The sequence below is a fragment of the Corylus avellana genome, chromosome 1, assembly GCF_965113065.1.
Source record: "Corylus avellana chromosome 1, dhCorAvel1.hap1.2, whole genome shotgun sequence".
Taxonomy (NCBI): domain Eukaryota; kingdom Viridiplantae; phylum Streptophyta; class Magnoliopsida; order Fagales; family Betulaceae; genus Corylus; species Corylus avellana.
In genome coordinates this window covers 15,166,779-15,186,953 of record NC_142490.1, presented here as the reverse complement: position 1 = coordinate 15,186,953, position 20,175 = coordinate 15,166,779, and the positions used below count along the sequence as shown (strand labels likewise).

Genomic DNA, 20,175 nt, shown 5'->3' with positions numbered 1-20,175 from the left:
AAAATGGTTAAATTTCTTTTCCTAAAAAATGTTCAAAAAATACATTAATACTTCAATTGTGATTATAAGTAACACATTGTTGAATCTAATGTCAATTACTTAATTTGATATTATATAATTATATAGTCTCATTAAATTACATCATATGATTCATATGATTAATTATTTAAATTCTTATCATATTTACTTATAATCTTTTTTCTTTGAATTAAACTTAATATCTAATGGTAAATGGTAATGTTCAAACTCCTAAATCTTAAATTCCTAAAGTATCTAATAATACTTTAATTAAATTGTAGACTTGTAGTTATAAGTAATATATTGTTTAATCCAATTGAATCAATTATGATTATCATTGTACATGAATCATATGATTAACTTGTAGACTTATGACTTATGAGTTATGTCATATTATATATGTATTATTTATTATTATATAATCATATGATTTAATGATCAAGTCATCATGTGATATAATCATATCAATTATAGTAATAATATATAAATTACTAAAATTATAATTATAATACATTAATACTTAAAATGTGTTTATAAGTAACACATTGGTCATTGTTTAATCCAATGTCAATTACTTCATTTGATATTATACGAATCACATCATCATTGTACATTAATAATATGATTCACTTGAAGTCTTGAATAAAGTATTTGAATTGTCATTGAATCATATGATTAAGTATTGATATTATACATTTATATTATTCATATACATATGTAGACTTATATAGACTTATAAGTTTATAACATACATTGGAAATAAGTCTCTAGATATTTAATTGTTGTATTAGTATGAATTGGTATACTTATGAGTTATGTCATATTATATATATATATAATTTGTTATTATATAATCAAATGATTTAATGATCAATCTCATGTGATATAATCATATAAATTATAGTGATAATATATTAATACTCAAATTGTGATTTAATTATTTTTTTAAAAAAGTGTGATTTAATTATCAAGTGATTATGTTATATGTATAAATATTTTTATAATTATAATTATAAAAATATATTATATAAAAAGGCGGTTAGCGGTTAGCGGTTACGGTTAGTAGACCCAATAACCGCTAACCGCTAGACGGTTATAGCGGTTAGGCGGTTAGCGGTTAATGCGGTTAGGCGGTTGGCGGTTATAGCGGTTAGCGGTTAGCGGGCGATTTTTAACTGCCCGCCTTTGCACCCCTAAGGACACTTATCCATTATAAAATATATTCAAATTACAATTAGTTATACTTACAAAACCTTGTATAAACCTGAATTATACTCCTATCACAGTAACTTTAGAACTCCGGTCAATCTTCTATCAAGCTTTCTTTGCAACTTGGAACTTGGAACTCCGGTGGCTCAAGGTTTGATGATTGTGTTGTTTAACAAGATCTATGAGAGGTTTAAGAATTACAAAATAATGGCCTTGGGGTCTATTAAAAACAATCGTGGCTTATGATGCTTATTTAGGCCATGAGAAAACAGAGGTTTAAGGTGCAAGTCGGTTTAGCAAAAACATTGTCTAAGGCCATGGCATTCGAATAGTTAATGAAGTGTTTGAACGCATACTAGGGTTTTCTAGTTTTATCCCTGCCAGATTCGAATGGAGTTTGAACCACGTTGCGAATGGATGTCTTGGATCTAGCTTGAAAACATTAGCATTCAAACCTTCTTTGAATAGGCTTGCGATAAGACGTCTCTATAGCTCTTTGTGAAAATACCACCATTGGAACTATCTTTGATTGAATTTTGATGGCTGAACTTTCTTTGCAAATGACAACTTATGTTCCTCAATTTTAACCAAGTCTATAAACGCCAATTAAGTATTGACTTAACCTATGAACCAAAACTTTCAATCAAACTGTTTTTGACACAAAATTTGCCAACGTTAACATAAACCTAGCAGAATCTTACACCTAAAACACAAGCTATAAGCTATTGATTTGGGATTGAGATCCAGATTATTGTACCGAGTGCAATATTTATTATTTTGAGCAGTTCATTTTAAATAAATAGTCCAGATCTTGACAACATGTAAGAGAGAGAAGGAGGGCATGCAAGCCAACAAACCACTCAAGTGGCTAAAGACTGGTTCAACCATCTTAATGGCTGGTTTGAGGGTCACCAAACCACCCATCTGGCCAAAGGATGTCATTTGGCTACCCCCTAATAGCCAGTTTGAAAGTAGCCAAATCATTCCCTTTGACCACAGAGGTGGTTTGGCTATCATCATCTACTTCGTTTTTTCTCTTATGTGGTGTCGTGATTTGAGTCATTCATTTTAAATAAATGGTCTAAATAAAAGGTATTGCATCTTGCCGGATCTCAATCAATTGACTTGTTTCTTTGTTATACTAAGGTTAATTCAAGAGGCTACAAATCAGGGATCCCAGCCTACAGGACGTTTCAGCCTTAATTCATGTTAAGGGTCTCCAAAGTGTGAAAGCTTGGTGGAAATGCTTTAAGCTGCATGGCTCTCCTACTAATTAATGCTTATGTAGATGCTGTAACATCCACGTGGAGTCATCCCAGTATGGCTAGCCAAAAACGATCGAGTAGGTGAAAGGCCACATAGGAGTGGTTTGAATGCGTTGTGTTAGTTAACAAACAGGAACCACATGTGAGAGATGAGGAACATGTTAACTGACATAATGTGTAAGTATCTTCACAAATAAAAGATTTGCTAACCGGACCATAATTAAGCCCCAAATCAACCCAGCCAAACAGAACACTAATTAGCCTAAGGCAGGGAGCACTAGGAACTAGTCATATATAAAACTCTTAAGGCTTGCGTCGTGTGTTCTATGTGCTTATGACGCAAAGTGAGGCTGTCACACCTATAATTAGAAACACGTGGAACCTCAGCTTGTTGCCGTGTGCATTATCACACGACACAAACTAAGCCCTTCACTTTATAATAATCTTTAAAATAACCAGTTACCAATTTTTCCACTCTACCCTTATAAGCATTAATCTATTCCATCTAATCAAAGAACTAACTATATATATACAAATCCTCTTTGCTGAAGGGCACTATTGGTATATATGTTCTCTGACACCAGTATATCTACCTCTCAACTGTGCATACCCTCTTCACTATCTCTCTCTCTCTCTCTCTCTGAGTTGTTTGCTTTTGCAGTGAGATAAAAATGAAACTCCCTAGAGGGCCATTGTTATTAAAATTCCTTCCTCTGGCCTTGGCTTTTCTCCTCTCTTTTGCTGGTTGCAGTGCTACTACTGGTGCGTTTTGCTTTCTAACGTTACTGGGTGTATGTAATTAGAATTTTTGTTACTTTTTCTTTTATCATTACAAATTTACATCTAATTTTTGTAATTCACCAAGCAGGTTCAAGGATGCATGCGAATGGAAACAAGGTGCTGCAGGTAAGTCTTCCAGCAGCAATTCCAATGCAGTGATTAACAAACAACAACAATGGCCATTAATTTCTTTCATTTTTTTCTAGCCAATAAACCAAGGAGGGAATAGTTGGTGCATTGTTAAGCCTTCTACAGATACTGATAGGCTTCTTTACAACATAGAATACAGCTGCGCTCAAAGTCAAGTGAACTGCAGCCCCATTCAGCTTGGAGGTAGCTGTTTCCATCCCAAAAATGCAGTCTCCTATGCCTCCTTTTCTATGAATCTCTTCTATAGGGCTGCCGGGAAGCACCCTTGGAACTGCCATTTCAATGGAACCGGTCTCATCATCTCTCAGAACCCATGTAAGTAATTGTGTGTATATATAACTTTGTTTGAACAAATTATTATTTACTGAGATAATTACAACTGATCAGTTATATATTGTTGATGATGTTTGGCTTGGCATGCAGCTTTTGGCAGTTGTCAATATCCCGCTTGATGAGGGAGCTGATCATGAGGATATATAGGAATTAATTAGCTAAGAAGGAACATATATACTTATCTACCAGCTGAATAAATATCAGAGGTTTTCGTGGTACTTTCATTAATTGTTCTGATATATATATGTTCAAAGTCCCCACTCTTCTTTCATACGTTCAGGTGTTGTTTGTAACAGATGAGAATATTGAGAGACAATTAAGCTCGATAATGAATAAAAAGCAAAAGGTAGCAGTGGTTTAATTTTATTTACTACAAGTTAGATACTTAATTATTTCGGCCATTAAACAATTAAATTTAGACGTGAACTACCATCTGTTCATAACTTTCATATAAATCATTAAACAATTAAATTATAAGTCAAGTCCAGCGTTAGTTGTCTACATTTTCAAAAAGTGACATGAGAACCAAACAAAAAAATAGTTGAAAATGATTTGAAGACTTATGTTATGCCAAATAAATGTCACCTAAAAATGAAAAGATCGTCAGACTTAATCAAAGTAACAGACTTATGAAATCATCCTGACATGATAGAAAGGGTGATGTAAATGAAGAAGATGACAGCAAGGTTAAAGAAAATGACAAGGAGCTTTCTCAAGAACATGATGAGAGGCTCCAGTCGCGATCTTTCTATGCATTGAAAGAAAATACAAATACTAAGTTGGATAGTAAGCGTGTGTTGTAAAAGAAAATGTCACAATGGTACGGTAACTTGTAGAAGGAAAAATTTACAATTTGTACAATATTGTAGTTTTCCTATAGATTTCTAATCTTTCCAAACATAGGTAAATCAAATCTTCTCCCATGAATACAGTGAACATCTCTTCATATTGATTGTTGCTTTCATTAAACTACCACTTATCCCAAAAGAAGAAGGTAAAAAGACCACACTCTATTGCTTCTTAAAAGCACTTTCCAAATTTTAGAGTGGCCAACCACATTCAAACGAGTGTATAAGAAAGAGAGGAGGCCGGTTTTCAAGTGTCCGTTGCATTTAAGACAACCCTTCAAATATGGAATAGGAAAATGGAGAGGATATTTTTCGACCCATCCTTATTTTGTTTTGTGGATATTTTTCGACCACGAGTGAAACTATCTTATGGCTTGGGCGGCTTAAGGTAGTTCCCAAAAAATTTAAAAATTCCTTAAAAACATATATATTTGTTGTGAAAATTAATTTTTCCCCTCAATTTGCTTTTTTGATGATACTAGCAATATTTTGTATTGAAATGTGTTTTTAAAAAATGCATGTGAGAATAATTAAGCATGCGTCAATTTAATTAGTAGACTGTATTGCAAGAAATTAAATAATTAAAAGGAAACTTGGTAATATTTGTTAGCGAATTTATTTTTTTGTCTTATATTTTCTATTTTCAATTCAAATATGTTAAAAACGATTTTGTTTTCAACTATTATATCAGAATACATTAATAAAATAATAATAATAATAATAAATAAAACACTTCTCAAGTCAACTTTTAATAATAATGGAGTGCTTTAGGCAGAAAAACGACACCGTCTCCATTCGAGGTACTGTAAAGCGTAAAGGGCTCAAAGCTTGGAACAGCGAGCGAAACAGAAGTAGATGGACGCGCTAACAAGAACGGACATGGAGGGGAGCCGCTGCCAGTTCTGGCTTCCCAAGAAAAACAGATTCTGCGCCAACACCCTTCTCAACGATTCCTTGTATCCTCAACATCTCTCTCTCTCTCTGTTTCTCAAATTCCTTACGGGATCTTCTGTCTTTGATTTCTCAATTTTTTTGCTTAATCGAAATCTTCCTGTAGGTTCTGTGGCAACCACAACCCCAGGTCCAATGGCCAGTGGATTCCATGCCCACTAGACCCTTCTCAGTATTCCTTCTTTTCTTCCGCTTTTAACTATCTGGGTTTTAAGTTTTTCACTGTAAACATAAGCTCCATGTCTCATGTGATTATTAATTCTTTTGTGTTCTTTTGGTGGATTGATTCTATAGCTCTGTACTCAAGGATAATCTTGAAGGGCATGTTAAGAGATGCCCATTACTCAAACAAGTTCAATCCTTAGCTCTCCAACCCTTTTACCAAAAAGGCGTCAATGCTGGCAGAGGTGAAGAAGAAGAGGATGTGGATAATGTATCTTCAGAAACCAAGAGGGCTGCTCTTTATAGTATGGATGTGCCTGAATTCTTTAAATTGATTGAAAAGATTGAATCTGTTCATGGGTTGATATGTAAGGATATCCGTGACTCGTATAAGATGCCTGAAGCTTGCAATATGTGGATTAAGGGAGAAGTAGATGGGTAAACATGTTGGCATTAATGATTTTTTCGTTTGTTGTGTTGCCGTGTTGGTGTGGCTTTGTTAAAGACGAGTTTTTGTTTGCAGGAAATTGCCATTTCAGGAGAAACATGTTATGCAACAGGCGTCGATTCTTGGGAACTTGGAAGAATTTGGGGTGTTAAAGAATGATGTTGGGAGGGAACAGTGTGGCTCTGAGGGTGCATATGAGGGTGAGAAAAATGGTATCCCTGCAGTGGTTGAGTTCGGAGCAGGGAGAGGGTACTTGACACAAATGCTTGCAGACTGTTACGGGATTGAAAGGGTTTTTCTAGTTGAGAGGAAGTCATACAAGCTGAAGGTTAGTTGGTTTGACTTGAGAGTGCTCTCAAATTAAGGCTAATGTTACTTGTGCTTTCTTATAACCTGATTTGAAGATGCTCATGACCTCTTTGACTTAGATTTATCAAATTATTAATATCATGTCATGCCAATGCTACTTCTAGGCTGATCGATCTTTGCGACAGAAAGAGAGCTTGATATTAGAGCGTTTGAGAATTGACAGTAAGGGTCTTTGGAATCCTTTTGTTGTAAAAGATATTCTCTACTTCCATTATTAGATATCTGCTGCCTTTTATGACAATTCGGATGACTACATTTACTAAATTAATTTTCCGTTGACAATTAACTAACATTATAAATATGTTATGCCTATGCAAGAGTCTCAAATTTTGAAAAGTTATGTTCTTTGATAACCTAAGTATCAAGGTCCGAAATGCAGTGCATTTAGAATCCAACTCTCTCCATTGACTTTAAGCGAACTCGCAAAACATGGGTACTTGCTTGAGCACAAACATTTATATACACGGAAAAATTTTGAAGGCTGATTTTATTACATGAATTATAAATATTGTAGCACTAGCTTCTTTTATGCAACTAGGTTCGGTCAGTTATGCTGCTGAAGAGAGGGAGTGTTGAAGTTCTAGTGATAATGGTGGTGGTTGAAAACTGTGGTGACAACTATAGTTTAGGTGGCGGTGGTTTGGTGTGGATAGCATGTGTAATTTGAATGACAACTTTACCGTTGGTTGTATAGTTGGCAATGAAGGTGGCGGTGTTTTTGAGATTCTGGTAGCAGATATCCCTTACCCCTGCCAAGAGTACTTCCATCTGAAAGTTACATTCAAGGGGCATTAGGGAATTACCGTATGTAATATTTGGTTGGAAAAACAGCATAAACTGTTTTGCTTACATAGTATTTAGATTATTGTGTAAGTTTCATATCACAGTTTGATACCCATTTGCGCTGTTTAAGGATTCTTAATTATCCAAGTATATTGTCTCAGCTGTAATTATTTTGCTTGAAACTTTCACTCAATCCATGGTGTTGCATGTTATATTCACCAGCAAAAACAGCCTAAGTAACATAATTTACTTATACGGATTTAAGTTCTTCTGTAAGTTTTATATTACATAGTGATGGCAACTCTGCATGCTGGAAGGGTTCTTGCTATATAGAAGATAGAACAAGATAATAATTGATTGCATATTCATACCTTGTTACATTGTGAAATTCAACTGTTGCAGTTGAAGATTTAAACTTGAATGCTGTTGAGTCTTTGCGAGGAGTTCCTTACCTGGCTATTGGTAAACATCTCTGTGGGCCTGCTACAGGTAATTCTACTACTTCTGCAGTTTCCATACAACCTTGACTATGAAATCTGTGATACATCTCATCACTTTATGTAAATAGCTATCATTGATGAAAGATTGTGTCGCTAAATAAGTTTGTTTTATAAACATTTTGGCTGCAGATTTGACTCTAAGATGTTGCCTTGCTGAAGATTCTAGTCCAGATAATGTTGAACACTACAGTAGTAATCAAAATCTGAGAGGTCTAGCTGTAGCAACATGTTGCCATCATCTTTGCCAGTGGAAGCACTACATAAGTAATCAATTTATCTGCCTCAAAGATATACTCTACCTCCCACAGTAGATGAAAAATTTAGAAATCACTAGCATTTCAGTAAATAAAACTCCCTTATTATGAGTTGACTAGCTCTGTGACTCTGGCTGCCCTGCAGATAAAAAATATTTAACAAATTTGGGAATCACCAAGGAAGAATTCCATGCAATTACATGGTTTACCAGCTGGGCAGTAGATGCTGATCATGGTTCAGATCTTCCCGATATTATTGATGTCAAATTGCATCTAGAATTGATGTAAGCATTTTGAACTTGTTGTCGTTATGTGAATGCCTTCTTGTAGTTGTTCTCTTAAGAACTTTAGAGGAAAGGATCCGATATTTTTTTTTCTTCCTTATTTTGTATTTGGAGCAACTGGCATAGTTACTTTTTTTCATGTTGTGACAGTCAAAAGGACGCGTGCAGTGGTGATGCAAACGGAGTTGAAGAGATTACAAGGAACATGAAAGTAGTTGAAAGGGCGGTCTTAGGGTTTATGTGCAAGCAGATTATCGACATGGGGAGATTAGCGTGGGTCAAGGAATGTGGTTTTGAAACACAACTTGTCAGATATGTCCCTTCTAGTATCTCTCCGGAAAACCATTTACTGATTGCCAGACATGCTACTAAGTTTTGAGATGCCTTGGGTTTTACTTCTATTCCAGGTTGTATGATTTCCATTAATATAATATTCTATTGCACTTTCATTCCAGTTTTAGAGTAAGGGGCAGAGTTTAGAGAATGGCAGTTGTTTGGCAGGTGAATGAGATACATGTAGGCAATCTCATATTCATTTCTTCTATTTGGACTAGCATCTCAGTGTCATATTCTATATAACGCATCCCAGTTTCAAATTTTCCATGGTAACAAAATGAATGGCGCCAAAACTTCTTTAACTAAAGGAGTAATGCTAGTTTTCACACCATTTTATCGCACTCATTTCAAATAGGCTGAGAGCCACTTAAAACACATCACGTTAGAGATCCTACTGGAATACTGACAACCATAACACTTCATAATTAATGATTCTAATACTGCATCATATTAGATCAGATAACGATGAACAACTACTCTTGAGAGAACTCTAAACTCTATCTTGAATCACTCATGGTTCACAACTCTACTTCTTATCTTGTATTCCTATTTAACCAGACTTAGCTTGTAACTAAGAGTTTTATCTTGTAACAAATATTATCTGATTTATCATCCTATACATCATTACTAGTATTTTAAAAGAAAATCTTAAGACTATGAAGTGTAAGACCAGAGAGCTTATAGTTATTTTTAAATGATGGATTAATGAATTTTGCTCATGCAGATTTTTGTGCTGCCGAATTGGATGACAGATGCTTGCAAAATAAGGGGAAGACCACCAGAATGATGCCGGCAGAAGAGCTTCCAATGGTTAAGTCAGTAAAGAATTTGAAGTGGGAGGCTGAATAGGGAGAGTGTTTGGTTTTGGATGCCATACCTTTTTTATTTGTGTGTATTATGACCTTTCTTATGCAAGACTCCTTTGAGGTGGTTCCTAGTGATTGTTGCCTGATTGTTTGCAACGTAAAGGGCTTTTAGCCGTGCAACAATTAGTAGCATGTCCTTCACAACCTTGTTGCTACGTGGGCCTTTTTGTCAATTGAACCCCTTGTTTATTTATTTTTTCTAAAATCCAAATAAGTAGGGATACTATTTTTCTAAAAGGCTTGTTATTTATATGCTATATATTGCAGTTTTATCTTATTTTGCTGATGTGGTATTGTCAATAAAAAATAAAAAACTGCAATGACCGATTGCATTGTCACTCTAGAAATGTGGAATAAAAGTGTGGTGTATAGTATTCTGTTGTTTCTTTTTCTCAGCTTTTTCTTTTTTCTGTCTTTCTTTTTTGCCACTTTAACCCGTTGCATATGTTCTATAGTTAAAGTAAACGTATTTTGAACTTTTTAAAGAGTTCAAACTCATCGAATGTTTGGTAATTGATGTGAGAGAGACAGATGCGATATTGATTGAGGAACAAAAGCTACAAAGGGTACAGGTGGTTTCCAAATTTCTGATTCTTATAATTGCTAGACAGTACAAATTAGGTTGGAGGAAACTTTTTTCAATTAAACGTATTGAATTGATGTCTTTTGAGCATGTAATTTTCACATAGTTTTGAGAAAAAAAATTTCAACCCAATTTATTAAACTTATTTCTTAGAACATATATGATATATATCCATGTGACTGAGAATTATGTGCTCTAAAAACATGTTAATTTAATAAATTGTATTAAATAAAATTTTTCAACTCAATTTTAAGAACATTACATTAGGATCACCAAACGACAAGGAAAAAGGACAGTGTGGTACCCAATTGAAAAAATAAAAAATAAATACTAATGACTAGTTAAATGTAATAGGTATTGTTATAATATAGTTTAGTTAGTTAAGAAGGTTATAATACAGTTTAGTTAGTTAAGAAGGTTATAATACAGTTTAGTTAGTTGAGAGTTAGTTGAAGTGTTAGTTGGAGGAGGATGTATAAATAGTCTGAATGAGAATGTAAGTAGTAGTTTTGTAGACAATTGTTCATTCTGAACTTGGAGTAGGAGTCGAGGTTTAGGTATCATCAAAATACCTAGTTCAATAGTCAATTCATTCTTTCTTTCTATTCTTTCTCTCTTTCCTTTCCATATTTTCATTCATTAACCGCTGTTATAAGATCAAAACTGTTACATTAAAATAGAGTGGAGAATAGTTGGTTTTACAGAGATTAAGATCTCATGCAATATCTATCAATTTTTTGGACCAATCATTTAAAATAAACGGTCCAGAGCATGAGTCCATGACAACAATGTAACAAGAAAAAGAAAGAAAATCAAAAATTGAAAGGATGCCTTTTGGGTGTTTGTTGGACACCCTCAAAGGGCGGATATAGAGAGCCCAATTAACAAATCGATCCCAATAAATTTCGTGCCTAGATTGCAGCAAATTATTGGAGATGTGGATGTTTAGCTGACAGAAAAAGTTCCCTCAGTTTCGTCCAATTAAATGCATGTGAGAATTTGGTGAGCTGTAAGCAAACCGACAAGCCACCGACAAAAACAAGGACAGAAGGTTCCAGTGGTTACAGGTAAAAATGCAAAGCAGCTGGCTGCTGGCCCCAACCAAGACCCACATTAATGTCCTACTTTGGATTTTTGGAGGCATTTATCATCTTTCCTTTGGTCGGTTCCTCCTTTTCATTTTAGCTTTCTTTCCTTTTTTATGGTTTGTTTAAGACACAGGGCTTGCACACATGAGACACAGATGCTTCTCTCTAATATGCCACCAAATCATACTGCAAATGTTGTAGATACTCAGAGATATTGAGATGCAATAATAAAATTTGGTACAGCCCCACTGCTATATTCTGCAGGAAATCACAAAGTTTTACACCTCTTTACCAATTCCAGTGTGCCATCAATTTGGTAAAATTTTCATATATTTTTCATTGTACCAACAACACTGGTAACAAGATTACATAAAAATGAAATATAAAAATAGAACAAGAAACAAAAAGCCAAGAAGAAAAAAAAAAAAAGAAATCTTGGGTGAGGGATTAGAGCATTAGCTATATAGCTTCAGAATATTGATGAGCAGCAGCAGCAGCAGCAGCAGCAAGCAAACGTGCAAATTATTCATCAAGTACCGATAAAACGAGCATTGAACAGCAGAGAATGGGATGAATCAAATCTTTAAGATTGGGGCTTCTCCCACTTGAGGGGCTTCACAACCTCCCAGGTGAAGTCAGCGTCATCCCGGCCGAAGTGTCCATAGGCAGCAGTCTTCAAGAATCTACCATTGCCACCCCTCTTGAGGTCAAGGTTAATAGTGATCATTCCAGGCCTGAAGTCGAAGTTCTCCTTCACAATCTTGAGGATCTCCTTGTCAGGAATCTTTCCAGTTGCATATGTGTCAACAAAGACCGACAAGGGCTCAGGCACACCAATGGCATAAGAGACCTGCACGAGGCACCTGCGAGCAAGCCCACTTGCTACAATACTCTTGGCAGCCTGCCTGACAATGTAGGCACCACTCCTATCCACCTTGGTTGGGTCCTTTCCAGAGAAAGCACCACCACCATGGGCTCCCCAGCCACCATAAGTGTCAATGATGATTTTACGCCCGGTGAGACCTGCATCACCATGAGGGCCACCAATAACAAAACGGCCTGAGGGGTTAAGGTGGAAGATGGTCTTCTCATCAAGGTACTTCTCAGGGACGACAGGCTTGATAACATGCTCCTTAAGGTCAGCAGCAATCTCGTCGTTTGTGACGGTCTCGTCATGCTGGGTGGAGATGAGGACGGTGTGGACGCGGACTGGAACCATGGCACCATTATCATTGTAGTACTCAACGGTCACTTGGGTCTTACCATCAGGTCTCAACCAGGGGCAGGTGCCGTTCTTCCTGACCTCGGTGAGGCGAGCTCCAAGCTTGGTGGCAAGGACATGGCTAAGAGGCATAAGCTCAGGGGTCTCATCAGTAGCATAACCAAACATGTGACCCTGATCACCAGCACCAATCTCCTCAGGGCGCTTGGTGAAGTGTCCGTGTACACCCTGGGCAATATCAGGACTCTGCTGCTCGATGTTGACCAGGACCTTGCAGTTGTCAGCATCAAGACCCACATCATCAGAAACAAATCCAATAACACGGCAGGTGTCACGGACAATCTTCTCATAGTCTACGTTGGCCTTGGTAGTGATCTCTCCAAAGACCATGACCATGTTGGTCTTGGTGCATGTCTCACAAGCAACCTTACTGTCGGGGTCCTGGGCAAGGCAGGCATCGAGCACAGCATCAGAGATCTGGTCGCACAGCTTGTCGGGGTGACCCTCGTTGACGGATTCAGATGTGAATAGAAAGGTCTCCATTCTCTCAAGCTACAAATCAAAACAACACACAAAGACATCTTAATATATAACATCAAGCACTACTTTTCGCATAATAGAACCAAGTTCATTTGATAAAATTTTAAGAATATATATAGAATTGAGAACAAAAACAAGCATATCCTTTAAGATTTGATAAAAGTTCATCATACTTTATACGAACAGGTAGTAACAATTGCGGAGAATCCTAATCCAATTTTGTCTTCAAGCTTTCTAGATAAGCTTAGATTCGCAAAAGAGCAATTATTAAAGAACCAAAGAAGTACCAGATTCCTCAAGCACCAGATAAAAAAAAAAAAAAAAAAAGTCTTAAAGAATCGAATAACCCAAAGAAGAATACAGACAACATACCCAACAACATGTCAGAAAACATAACATATCAATATACACTCTGTTACATATCTATTGTCTGTTACATGACTATGTAACTGCAAATTCACGACCTGGCTGGTCTCTTTCGAGGGATTATTCCAAACCCACAAGAAATGGAGACCCAATTGACAGATCTCGTAAACAAGGTAAAAGCTCCAGAGACTGAGACAGCTCAAAACCTCAGCAGTCACAATAGAAAAACCAATAAAAAAAAATCCCAGAAGGACCCAAATCATAGCAGCTACGGACGAGCGTAACAACCAGATCTACTACAAAGTCTACAATGTTGCGTGTCTCTAAGATCCTTTTTAAAAAAAAAAAATCCCCAAGCCCAAGACTACATTGAAAATCTCCAACGCATAGATATTCAACAAACCATAAAAAACAGAAAATGATAGCCGTAAACCTCTACGAAACACCCAGATCTGTAAACATTAACAGTCAAAAAGAAGTGTAAGCAAATCTAAATGCGCTCTCAGAAGCAGAAGAAAAGCGAACCTGTGGATAGTGAGTGCGAATAGATCTAGAGCTCAAAAGGGTTGTGACTGCTGCGCCTAAATTAGCGGAACTCGACGACTCTTGGGTTTAGAAACGCTCGCAATTTATAGAGACAACGGCCCTTGTGACTGGTTACCGGCCTCTACAGTTTGGATTCCTTTTCCCATGGGTGGGAGAATCCAGATCTAACATTAGGTTGCGTGTCAAGTTCGTTACTTCTGTCCGTAAAGGATAGTTTAATTGACTGTGAACCACGTTTTATGAAACGAAAAGTCATTAGTTCAAATTTTCTCTTTATCTTTCTTTGTGTGAACATGTCAAAAAATGTCATTATTTCTACCGATAAATTACGAGGAGATCAAATCAAATTAAATTATTTTTATTACACAATTATTAAAAAGGAAAATGTATAATAAGCCATTGAGTCAACTCTTTCAAATTTAAAAATTATAAGTTTTTTTTTTTTTTTTTTTTTTGTGAAAATTTACTCCCTAAGTCAGGGACTTATTATAGTATTATACATTTTCAAAAAAAAAAAAAAAAAAAACTTAAAGATTTTTAAATTTTGGAGGGTTGACTCGGTGATTTATTATACATTTTCCCTTATTAAAATTGGATAAAATTTTATTCTAAATTCAATTTATATTAAATTAACATGAAAGATGAATTTTCCCACCTAATTTGAAGCCTAAAATTTTAAAACTTTAAATTTAAGGGATTTTCATTGTACTTATAAATTGTTTATGTAACCTCTTTCTAAATTTAGAGATAAGTTAATGGAAAAAAATTGATTAAGGTTATATGTAAACCCTTTTTTTTTTTTTTGTGAAAATTATGTAAACTTAGACTGTTGTTTAATAGTAACATTGATAAAATATTACAATTAAACATTTGATTTAAATAGGAAGTCTTATATGGAATTAAGATTGAATTTATAACTGCTATGATATCATATCAAGTTAAAAAGAACACTTGTCTTAAAAGTTTAAATTAATAAAAAAACTTTTCAATTTAATGATTTAATTATTAATCAAATAGAATAATTATTTAAGCACTATTTCAAGTATTGTAGCTTTTATTAAAATGTCAATTGTTACATGGGTTTCTTAAAAAACAGAAAAGAAAAAGATAATAAGTATAATTGAGTTTGGTGCATGCTTTTATTAAACTAATTGAGTATTTAAAAAAATATCACATAAAGCTTATGTGACAAGAGTTAGTAATTATTGAATTTTTTTATTTAAAAAACTGATTTAATAAGTATTTAATATTGTAATGTCAATTTTATAAAATATTTATATGGTATATAATATTTTTTTGGGCTCAAATCATTTTTGTTTGAGAAAGAGGTTGCAAGCTGATGGCATGATCTTATCGCTGTGTGTACTCTCATTGGGTGTGTTTGGCAAAGGGCTTGAAAAAAGAAGTGGGTCAAAATTGTAGCAGATTTGATTAATATAAGAGAAAAAAATAAGAATATTTTGTATAAAAAAATGAAAAAATTTGTTTTGTAGTAATTTTTTTTATTTGAATAATAATAAAAAGTGATTAATTATTGAGATTAATTTTTTTTTAAATTTTTAGGTCCGTCCGACTCGCTCCTTTGCCAAACACAGCGATGATAAAAAGAATGGGGTAATACATGCATGCAGCATGCTTACATTGCTCTAAAAGTCCATGTGCCTTGCTCTGAGAACTGAGAGCCGTCGGATGTAGTAGATTTTGTGGATGGGATTGGTGGGGGGGTTGGTGAGAGAAATGACACTTTGCCTGATTTTGATAGCATCTAGAGATACTGCTGATTGAGCAATGAATTTTACGATTTTGGGCTTGTCATCTACCGGGAAATGCCGGTCATTCACCAACCCTAACCGGTCTTCCGCTTGTTAGCCTGAGCCGTTGGCTTGGGCTTTTATGGTATTTTGTCCACCTTCTTTTTATTATTTTTATTTTTATTTTTAAATATTTTGGGAGAATTGAGATTGGTTATGCCGTATGCCCAACTTTTTGTTTTGGATAAAAAATAAATTTGTGATTCTGATATATTTTTGGGTGAGCCACCAACTTTGATGGTTTGGCCACCCAAAAGGCCCGACTGGCTTGGGTGGTCAAACCACTATTTGGTGAAGAGAGTTTCTCTCCTAATCAAAAGAAATGGTTAAGTTATCTCAAAATGATGGTTCAGAGTAAGGGCCGACCAGCTTGGGTGGCTGAACCACTCTTTGGTGAAGGGAGTTTCTCCTCAGAGTGGTCGAACCACCTCCTAGCCAAAGAAAATAGTTAAGCTACCCCAAAAGGTAGTTCAGGGTAAATTTTAATATATTAAATTATTAATATTTGCCAAATTGATCACCTAATATTTGAAAATTTCAAACATGGAATTAAAAGCAAGTGTTGAAATTTGAGAAAATTTATACCATAGAATATTATATAAATGGTAAAGGATTTTAATCCATTTTATCTAATTAAATTTTTACATTTATTAAACTCTACAAACATTATTTGGTTTGGACTTGGCTTCCAATAGGTAGTTTGGTTTGAGGGCTGAGATTCTCTAACGGCAAACCACCCCTTAATTAGACTAACGTGTACGAAAAGAAAACAAACGGCAATTTATTTCGTTAACTCTGATCTATCTTCTCTCTCTTTTTTTCTTTTTTTTTTTAACCCAAAACATTTTCTCTTTCTCTATTTTCTTTTTCTAAACCCTAAACTCTAAAAAAAAAAAAAAAGATGGATGGGAGTTAACGGAATAAAATATTGCAATTTGTTATTTTCGTACACGTTAGTTTAATTAAATGGTAGTTTGCCCTTAGAGAATCTTAGCCCTCATACCGGATATGCGGTCGTTTGGTTTACCGCATGGAAGCCAATTCCATTTGATTTTTATTTGGGTTGATCAACATATTGAAATGGTTTTGCTTATATGCATGGACAATGCTTATTTGGTTCCTTTTCATGTATTTTTGGTTGAAAGCAATATGGTTTGGTGCGACCATAACTGACATTGAGATTCAACCAACTTGACTTCAATGAGTCATTCTTGTGTTGCCTTTAAGATTAAAATAGGTGGTCAAGGATTAAAGACTAAGAAATCGGTATTTCTAGTTGAAAACTTGGACATAACAACTGTAATCGACCAAGAAGCAAAACATTTTTTTTTTTTAACATAGAATAACAAGAAAGTAGACTAAACCTAATCCCCCTCTAATCTTTTATTTCCACTGTTGGAAGAAGCCTATGCTATACTCTCATTCCTCATCTTTTTCTCTCCTTGTTTTCCTGTTTTTTTTCTCTTTATCATTGTCTTTCTTTTTTCTTGCTTTTTGCTACAACTTGGGAGTTAGATCTACTGTGCTCCACCCATTTTCTGATCTGTGCATGCGCCTCACCGTCAACATCTCCGGCCTACTTCACTCCTCCCCGATTCCTCCACCACTGTGTGTGCATGCCACGCCCTTCTCCGACGTGCGTGTGGTGCACTTGCCATCGCCATTTCTACGCCGTTTTGGTTCACTCACTAGTCTTTAGCTCCTTGCTCTCTCCCACACTAGATTTTTATAGTTGGTTTCTTGTTTTTTCCTATGGTGATCTCTAGATCTGGTTGTATAATTTTTTTTTTTTTTTTTTTTTTTTGAGGTGTTCTCTGAACACCAAATTTGTGCCTCCCATTGGTGGGTTTGATCCGGTCAATATTTTTTGGCACTTGTGCCAACAATACATAAGTTTGTATCATTCATTTGACACATTCCATTTAAATTTATATTTACCCACACTAATTTGGTTGTAATGGAGCTTATTGTTCTATACTTCTTACTTGGTATAGCTTGTTACATGGGTCGTGAGTGGGAACTTAGTTTTTGTTTGGGTGTGTGTCTTTGGATTGTTGTTGCATATTCAGCTCCTGTTGCAGTTGTTACTATTGTTTTCTTGATATATCAAATTAAGAAGCTTTTCTAACAGCATGCCTCTAGAAATTTCTAGTACTTTAAGCTTCATAATTGTATGCCAAGCTGAGCACAACATCTTTATGCACCTGCTTTCATTAGAATAATATTAGAAACCATCTTTTTATCTTCTAAAAGTTGATGGCCATAAATGCTCCAATTGCGCTCGATATTCTGCAGTGCTTACACTACTTGAAGAGCATCATCTTTCAGTTCCACCCTTTTTCATCATCAACTCTCTAATAAAGATAGCAGTACTCAACGCCACTGTGGCTTCTACAACAACTAGTTCGATGATATAGTATTTCAAAGCTGACAACGTTTCCAACACCTCCCCCTTATTATCTCTAACAATTACGCCTATGCTCATCTTCCTGTTGCTTTTATTTATTGTCGTATCTCAATTAACTTTAAAAAAGCCTGCTGACGGGGTTTACCACCTAATGTCTTTGTAAGTGCCTTCGTTTCTCCCTATATGCTTTCGTATATTGACTATTGACACTTCCAAACGCCACTAATGATTCTGAAACGCTACTTACAATAATTTTTTTTTTTTTTTTTTTTTGAAGTGATTACTTACAATAAAGGTAGGGTGACTCAAAGATCCCCACATATTATCATATTTTAGTCACTAGGTTGTAGTTCAATTTTTATAATCGGTTAAAAATAATAGTATGCACTAATTCTGAATATAAAGGCATAAAACTTTGGACAAGTATGCAAGAATGGAAGTATAGAATATTCTCAATATTTTTCATAATCCGTTAAAAAATAATAGTATGCACTAATTCTGAATAAAGGCATAAAACTTTGGACAAGTATGCACGAATAGAAGTAGAGAATATTTTGGCCTTCACTGTGCCGCCGACGCTACAGTCTTAAGAATAAGCTTAGCATCTAAAAAGTTAAAACCATTAACTTCAATTATATCTATTCTTGAAAATGAAATGCACCCCTTAATTATTATTAATTAATTATTATTATTATTATTGAGGAATAAAAATAAAAAAAATATAAAAAGATTAGGACCCCAACAAAGATCCTCCTTACTATAATTATATATTTACCTTAATGGAATTTAGTGTCACGTTTTAATCATTGCTTTTTTAGCCACATGAGTCTCGTTTTCAATGAAACTTGCGAGCAGATTTCCTCCAAGGAAAAAAAAACAAAAAACAAAAAAATAAAGGTTTGATTTTGATTTTCCAACCGCCACCTTTTTGGACAATTCAATAGGAGGACATTGACAAGACGATAATGTTTCTCACGCCTCCCAAAAAAAGCATATATAGTTTTTGTCCAAAATGAATGTGAGTTTCTGACTTTATTGATAAAGACTTATGTGTTAAAAATGAAAGAGAGGCTAGAATTCGAGGATCGATGGAATGAAAAAGCCTATGAAAAAAAAATCATATTTAATTCTTAAATTTTATTCTAATTTAAATTTAGGAAAAAATACATTTTACTTTCTTAACTATTCACTCATTTGCACTTTGACCTCCAATATTTAAAAAGTAACACTTGACCCTCCCAAACTTCCAAATTGTTGCAATTCGACCATTCTGATTTTTTTTTTCCCAAAATGCCCCTATCCCAAGTGAAAAAAAAAAATTATTTTTTTTTTAAAAAAAAAAAATTAAAAATTAAGGGGTGGCTTCGGCCACCTCAGACTGGACACCCCTTAATTTTAAAATTTTTATTTTTTTTATTTATATATTTTTTTTAACTTAGGACGGGGGCATTTTGAGAAAAAAAAAAGTTAGAATGGTCGAATTGCAACAATTTGAAAGTTTATGAAGGGTCAAATGTCACTTTTTAAATATTAAAGGTCAAAGTGCAAATAGATAAATAGTTCAAGGAGTAAAATATATTTTTCTCTTAAATTTATCATATACCACAGTAGTTTGTGTCATTTTGAGTGACCAAAACCATTCATTCAAGATAAGTATTCTTCTTGTTAGGTTATGTAGAGTCTAGCTATGTTTGACGTTAGAAGCCTTAAAGGGGGAGAGGGATTTAATTTAGTGACCCAAATTCAATAAAACGTGGTTTGCAATTAATTGAGTTATTCCTTAGAAACACAAATGATTACTTTTAGTAGCAACTAAGACTTGTATTTCGGTGAGAGAGACTTAGATGTCTCCAAGGGTAAATTAATTTTAGTTGTACGTGTCATTCTTGGTCTTATTATTGATGTCGGTTTGTTTGTTAAGAATGTTGAGCTAAGCGCGCCTTTAACAAATTTTGTTTTCATTAAAATTTTAAAAAATAATGAATATATTTCCATATTATAGTGATTGATTATCACTTTATTTGTATCATATTGGCATATCACATTTTTTTGTTCA

At 34.7% G+C, this 20,175-nt stretch overlaps 3 protein-coding genes across 3 annotated transcripts; 2 read left to right on the top strand and 1 right to left on the bottom strand.

Moving 5' to 3' along the window:
• The first annotated feature begins 3,163 nt into the window (after positions 1-3,163).
• On the top strand, positions 3,164-3,874 carry LOC148587972 (major pollen allergen Ole e 10-like). Its single transcript, XM_088515031.1, has 4 exons — positions 3,164-3,254; positions 3,361-3,398; positions 3,479-3,737; positions 3,846-3,874. Exons 1-4 carry the CDS (start codon positions 3,164-3,166, stop codon positions 3,872-3,874), a joined length of 417 nt encoding a protein of 138 aa, XP_088371157.1.
• Positions 3,875-5,402: 1,528 nt separating this feature from the next.
• LOC132172668 (methyltransferase) lies at positions 5,403-9,779 on the top strand. Its single transcript, XM_059584210.2, has 10 exons — positions 5,403-5,559; positions 5,661-5,726; positions 5,849-6,154; positions 6,240-6,492; positions 6,638-6,695; positions 7,719-7,805; positions 7,946-8,080; positions 8,216-8,354; positions 8,505-8,761; positions 9,415-9,779. The coding sequence occupies exons 1-9, from the start codon at positions 5,459-5,461 to the stop codon at positions 8,731-8,733; spliced, it is 1,374 nt and encodes a 457-aa protein (XP_059440193.1). The 5' UTR covers positions 5,403-5,458; the 3' UTR covers positions 8,734-8,761; positions 9,415-9,779.
• A 1,668-nt stretch (positions 9,780-11,447) lies between these two features.
• On the bottom strand, positions 11,448-13,989 carry SAM-2 (S-adenosylmethionine synthetase 2). The gene is made up of 2 exons (XM_059581891.2): positions 13,881-13,989; positions 11,448-13,001 (listed from the first exon to the last, which is right to left on the bottom strand). The coding sequence occupies exon 2, from the start codon at positions 12,990-12,992 to the stop codon at positions 11,811-11,813; it is 1,182 nt and encodes a 393-aa protein (XP_059437874.1). The 5' UTR covers positions 12,993-13,001; positions 13,881-13,989; the 3' UTR covers positions 11,448-11,810.
• Between the last annotated feature and the right edge of the window lie 6,186 nt (positions 13,990-20,175).

Coding starts and splice junctions, on each gene's coding strand:
- LOC148587972 (XM_088515031.1), top strand. CDS start 3,164: ATGAAACTCCCTAGAGGGCCATTGTTATTAAAATTCCTTCCTCTGGCC. Junction 3,399..3,478: donor ATGGAAACAAGGTGCTGCAG/GTAAGTCTTCCA, acceptor ATTTTTTTCTAG/CCAATAAACCAAGGAGGGAA. Junction 3,738..3,845: donor CATCATCTCTCAGAACCCAT/GTAAGTAATTGT, acceptor CTTGGCATGCAG/CTTTTGGCAGTTGTCAATAT.
- LOC132172668 (XM_059584210.2), top strand. CDS start 5,459: ATGGACGCGCTAACAAGAACGGACATGGAGGGGAGCCGCTGCCAGTTC. Junction 5,727..5,848: donor TGCCCACTAGACCCTTCTCA/GTATTCCTTCTT, acceptor TTGATTCTATAG/CTCTGTACTCAAGGATAATC. Junction 6,155..6,239: donor ATTAAGGGAGAAGTAGATGG/GTAAACATGTTG, acceptor TTTTGTTTGCAG/GAAATTGCCATTTCAGGAGA.
- SAM-2 (XM_059581891.2), bottom strand. CDS start 12,992: ATGGAGACCTTTCTATTCACATCTGAATCCGTCAACGAGGGTCACCCC.